Genomic DNA, 6,000 nt, shown 5'->3' with positions numbered 1-6,000 from the left:
AAGTTTAGCATAGTGTTTTTATATAATTCCCAATTGGCGTTGACCGAGCGAGCAGAGTATGACTGTCGAAAATCTTCGTAGAAGAGTGCCAGTTCGCGGTTAAACGCGTCGAAGTTAGCTTTCTTGTAATTAGTGATTAATTTTTGAGTTGGGGCTTTCTTTTTTAATGGCAATGAAATGCCCATATGAAGTACGTTGTGGTCACTAAAGCTAGGGAGCGAAGTCAAATTTTTTATGTTTTCCGGGCTAGATGGTAATAAGAGATCCAGGGTGTTGTCGCCCCTAGTTGGGCATGTTATTGCTTGGTGGAGGTTAAAGTCTAGGTTAATTCAAGAAATTGTTTGGGTTCACTACAGGGTGTTCTGTTGGGTGCTGAAAGTAGTGGCCAATTGATGCTGGGATGATTAAAGTTTCACATTTAATCTAATCTTGATGTAGGCAACCAGGTTGATGCCATTTTTATAGATTTCTCGAAGGCATTTGACACCGTTTTACATTCTAAACTTATTGCTAAACTTAATGCTGTACTGAATAATCCTCATTTAGTTAACTGGATTTTAAGCTTTCTCTCATTTCGCTCCCAGTTCGTCTCTTACAGTTCGACTGACTCCGCTACTGTTGATGTGACATCAGGTGTGCCCCAAGGCTCCGTCCTTGCGCCGCTTCATTTTTTATTATATATAAACGATTTGCCACTTCACTGCTCTTCTAACATCCGTCTCTATGCTGATGACTGCGTTCTATATGAAGTGATTAACTCTTCTAACGATCATTATCGCCTTCAAGAGTCGTTTTCTAGGTTTTTCAATTGGTGTAACACTTGGCAAATGAACATTAATTTCAATAAAACCGTTCTGATGTCTTTCTGCAACAAATCTTCCCCCTCCCTTTTCAGTTACTCGTTAAATGCCCGTGGTGTAGATAAGGTTTCTGAGTATAAGTATCTTGGTGTCATTTTTACGCATAACATGTCATGGTCCAAACACATTGATTTCATAAGCAGTAAAGCACTAAAAAATTACGTTACTTCAGGCCAACGCTAACCCGACCTCCTAAAGACACACAGTTACTAATGTATAAATCTATAATCCGCTCTGTTCTCGATTATGCATCTGTAGTTTAGAGCCTGCATAAGCAGTTTGAGATTAATAAGCCAGAAACAATACAGAAAAAAGCTCTTCGATTTATATGTCATCGTTACGGTCGCGACTTTTCACCCTCTTCAACACTTTCTTCCTTGAACCTAAAAACGCTCTCTTCTCGTCGCCGTGTCGAATCATTAAAATTCTTGCATTGCACTGTCAATTCTTTGGTTAGGCTCTCAAATAATAATTACATTAACTTCGCGCCAGGATCGTCAACGAGAAGACATCATGACCTAAACTTGATACCCTACTACGCACGTACTAACATGTTCAAATTCAGCCTTTCTCCCTGCTCAATCGAAGACTGTAATTCATTACCTGGGTCCATTCGCTCATGCTCATCCCAAATTTTTGCGACCGCCATCCTAGATGCATAATTGTGCTCACCCATGCCCGGCAGCATTTGTATAACTTCTTGCGTATTTTCCTTTCATCAGTGCTCTTTTGTAAAAGTGTTCACTTGTGTTTACCGCTGTATACTCCAATGCATTTTCTGTACCTTTTCTAAACCCACTCCTGCTATTGCGCTAAAGTATGCATAAATAAATAAATAAATAAATAAATAAATAAATAAATAAATAAACACAATGGAAAAAATACGGAAGAATAGCTTCCTTAACTTACCATTATTTCCATGACCACTCTAGGGGGTGTTTGGGTGTTTCATATTATACGAGCCTTATTAATTATTATTACAGTTCCAAAACACCAAGGAAAATTTTTGAATAGTTTCATGCTCCTATTTAATTATGTGTTGCTACAATATCATGACAAGGATCAACAAGCAGTGGGTATGAATCCTAAATCCTTTTATTTGCAGGTATACAGAAACAGACTTAACCGCAGATATCTGTGCGACATTACGCCATGCGTGCTGAACACGAGCTCTCGAACACTGTTAGGTGCATTGTTCGCTGTCGTACAGCTTGTACTTCTCTGACCCGCACTGTTGGTCATAGTGTTGCAGGCATTCGTCAGACACGGAATCCTTGGAGTCTACCTTTACCCACATGATGCATTCTGCAGAAGAAAAAGAAAAAAAGGAATTGTGGGAGGGGCTGAAACTATATCGGAGCCCGCTAGAGGCTAACTGAAGCGAAATTATGGACAGCTTGAAAAGCCCAGTTTTTAGATGGTGTAGATATAAACCATTCTCCATGAAAAATATTCCGTTTGGAATATGAGTGAATGATTCACTGAAAGTCATCACAGAGGGCTGGACCTGTGCTCTTCCAATTCCGTGGGTTTTTGATGCAGTTTAAAATGAATTAAACGTACGTACGTACGTACGTTCTGGGTGTATGTACGTAGTTTTAATGTGCGTGTGTACGTGCGTTTGAGGCGTGCTGCACTATTACTTTCACGAAAATAGCGACAAAGATATCAGGAGTAAAGGCAGCGTGGTGCGCGTAAAGTTCATTCGCGCAACCGTAACAAAGCGTGCCGGCAAAATGGCACCGCTTTTGGACCATAGGACGCTTTCTATTAACCACAATTTCTGACGCAGTAACTGACCACTGTGTCGATCATACTAATCTAACCATTGCAACTGCTCGCTGTTTCGCAGTGATCTGTCGTTTCAAGAGATTCAATGTACAAATGGTCCTGCTGGTCGTTTTGTTAAATAATTCAGTTTTCCACTGCCATATGCTAGTGTGATGGTAAGCCATGGCGAAACAGCACAGACGACGGGGCAGGTTAAACCGACAAGAAAGTCCGCTATACAATACATGCAACAACGTGATCGACAGAGGTTGAACAAGGAGTATGTATTTCGAGCCAACGTTTCGACGAGAGCTTGGCTCGAGATACATCCCTCGCTCGACCAAATAGTAATCGCTTTGACGCATGTTTCAGATTCAGGTAATTCCTCTTAATGTAGTTCCGCTCGCTGGCCGCCTTACTTTGTTTCCGCCAGGAAACAAAAAAACGTGCGACGACATCGATAAAAAATTTCATTCTGAGGCTTCACGAGCCAAAACCACGATCTCATTATGAGGCACGCCGTAGTGGGGGACTCCGGAAATTTGGTCCACCTGGGGCTCTTTAGCGTGCACCTAAATCTGAGTACACTGATATTTTTACATTTCGCCCCCATCGAAATGCGGCCGCCGCGGCCGGGACTTGACCCCGCGACTTTGTGCTTTAGAAGCCCAACACCATAACCACTAGATGACACCGATATGAATGATGAAGAGCGTGAACAGACAGAGCGATGAGTGGAGTGGAAGGCTTGCTCACATCTGCGCGAAAGAAACACAAAGAGTCGCAAAATAAATATATGTGTCAGTTCTGAGGCTGCTACAACTAGAGCGATATGTTAACGCGCAGGAAACCGCCATATCTCAATATGTGTGTAATGTCGACATCTGACACGAGGGCCTCGAGGCAATAGTTCTTGGATGCCCTGGTCGTTCACTATGCTGCGCATGGATGCATCCTATGGAATGAATCTTTATGGTGATTGTTATGGCAGCTGACAAGCTACATTCCCAGAAATACAATATTTCCAAGCGGTTCCGCGCTACAGATGAGCAAATGTACTCTACTTACGTTCACCGATGGGGGCGGAACACGAAAACACCCGTGGGCTTAGATTTAGGTGCACGTTAAAGAACCCCAGGTGGCCGAAATTTCCGGAGTCCTCCACTGCGGCGTGCCTCATAATCAGAAAGTGGTTTTGGCATGTAAAACCCAATAATTATTATTACTTACGTTCAGTGCCGGAAAGCGGAAATCGACCGCCAAAGCAGCTGTGGCCGTCAAAGAAAAGCATCTGAGCCGTGCCAGGCGTCTCGTTCTCTGAAAGGGAGACGAACTTTTCAGTGTGCAGGAGCTGAATGAAACCACGCCATGAAATCCGCTATAGTGCACAGGTCTCATTAAGGCCCACAGTGCCTTCCAATTAAAAACAGGCGCTAGACTCACGCTGTCACCAATCTATTCTACGTATGAAGTGTTGGACATAAAAAGTCAACAAGTGGCAGCTCGTGGGCCGGATGTGGCTCACGAGCAACGCCTGGCGCCCGGGATGGACCCATATAGGCTATACCTGCAGCCCATGTCACGTTTTCCGAGATGCAGACTCGAAGTCCGCCCGGCAGTTTTTATTTCAAGACGGATAAGAAACATTGCGTATAAATCTTCCACGCTTCACCCTCAGATAAGAGGTACCTTCGTCGTAACGAAAGTCGTCATGAACTTGCAAGTACACAACGGTATACCCAATGCTGCTGGGCAGCGCTCGAAGTAACCCCGTAAATTTCTGTCAAATATTGAAACATGTTGCAACATGTGTGAGGGAAGAACACTCGAGGGAAGTGACTATAGCTTAACTAGCTAATCGTGGCTGTTGTATCATGGGGAAGAAAATTGGGGAAAACAGAATCGCTAGGGATAAAAAAGAGGCAATGGAGTACACTCTCGCAAACAAAAGTTGCCCCCCCCCATCAGCAAAAAAATAAATAAATAAATAAATAAAATCTAGCATTGTGGTGAAACGTGGAAAATTTTCGATGCATTGCATTGGTTCATACGCCCACTTTGGCAGTATACCACTTGATTTTATCTGGCATGCCCAGGCTGCCAAAAAAAAAAAAAGGATCGTCGCACCATTGGTCTCCAAACTTGCTCGAAACTGTATATTTTACTATGCGGAAATATGGAAATAAGATTACGAGATAATAAGCGATTTAAAAAAGAATGTGCGTGTATTGTTGCATAGCCTTACCTTCGCAAGGGCCGAAGGGGAAGTTTCCAGAATCGGATGCAGTAATATTGACGCAGTAGGCACGTGTATACCCGCTGGTTGGCGAGAAAAAAACGGAGATAGAATTGAAGTGTCACAAGCCCACCAAACAGCCTTTTAGCGTACACGTGAAGTAAAGCTTAACTAAATAAAGTGTTAACGATGCTCATGTACGGAGGCGTGCGTCTATTTGTCGTACAAAAATCCCTCACGTGACCTGATCCTAGGTGCCTAGGGACAGCATCGTTTAGGGATTTTTGAGAAGGCGCGATGCTGGCGCCGAGCGACGCCGTGGCGTGTTCGTCCACGGCGTGATCGTTCTCTGGACCCCGCGTTGTTCAACATTGCTCATGTCATTGTACGTGCGTTGCTTGTGTGTTGGTTTTAGGTTCTGCGTTACTTGGCGGAAAGCCGCGAGTAGTGGTGGTGCGGCAGTGCGGCTTTCGCCTCGGTGAGCTCTGGCAGTAGAGAATCTGCGTTGTGTGACCCGTGCTTGCTTGACAATTGAAATGTCGAAGTGGCCTAGCGCATCGGCAGCGAAGTTCTGCGAACCGCGATGTGGCGTCGCCGTGTCCGACTTTGCTTAACGGACATCGAGGGATGTGCTGCTCGCTACAAGTCATGTAAATGCGACTGCGTCGACCGCCCACTGTTCAGTGCTGAATGTGTGTTAGGTGTGCTGTACTTGAAACGAGTGGTTCAGCCGTACAGCGGGGTGTGGTGGAGGAGCAGAGTGACTTAGGGTCTCCATTTGCACGTTCACGGATATGTGCTCCCGTTTTGGTCTCATTAGCGGCTGTCGCGGGATTGTGGTGTGCTCCTTGCCTAGTATGAAGTTTACGATGCTAACACACAGCATGTTCACGTTTTTCCGTGCCATATGTCATTTGCATGACGACCGAGTTGAAAACAAGGCATATATATCTGTTGTTTTCGTTTGTGTGTTGTAAATTACTTCCTGTTGTGGAAGTTCTGGAAGTCTTATTACGCAAGGAGTACGAACGTAAACATATAAACATATTTCTGTGTGTGTGAAATTATGAATTACCCAGAATAGCCTTTACGACTGATAAGTGGGCTACGCAGCCTGTGTGAATCAGCTACCTT

At 44.1% G+C, this 6,000-nt stretch overlaps 1 protein-coding gene across 2 annotated transcripts in view; it reads right to left on the bottom strand.

The window, feature by feature from the left end:
- Positions 1-1,964: 1,964 nt before the first annotated feature.
- Positions 1,965-6,000, bottom strand: part of LOC142571007 (uncharacterized) — a 124,054-nt gene continuing 120,018 nt past the window's right edge. For both annotated transcript variants that reach the window (XM_075679310.1, XM_075679316.1), the window contains exons 5-7: positions 4,876-4,949; positions 3,861-3,947; positions 1,965-2,165 (exon numbers count right to left, since the gene is read on the bottom strand). In XM_075679310.1, coding sequence (XP_075535425.1) covers positions 2,044-2,165; positions 3,861-3,947; positions 4,876-4,949 — 283 coding nt within the window. In that variant the 3' untranslated portion in view covers positions 1,965-2,043. The remainder of the gene's footprint in view (positions 2,166-3,860; positions 3,948-4,875; positions 4,950-6,000) is intronic.

The sequence above is a fragment of the Dermacentor variabilis genome, chromosome 1 (genome assembly GCF_050947875.1).
Source record: "Dermacentor variabilis isolate Ectoservices chromosome 1, ASM5094787v1, whole genome shotgun sequence".
Taxonomy (NCBI): domain Eukaryota; kingdom Metazoa; phylum Arthropoda; class Arachnida; order Ixodida; family Ixodidae; genus Dermacentor; species Dermacentor variabilis.
This window is presented reverse-complemented; position numbering and strand designations above follow the sequence as displayed.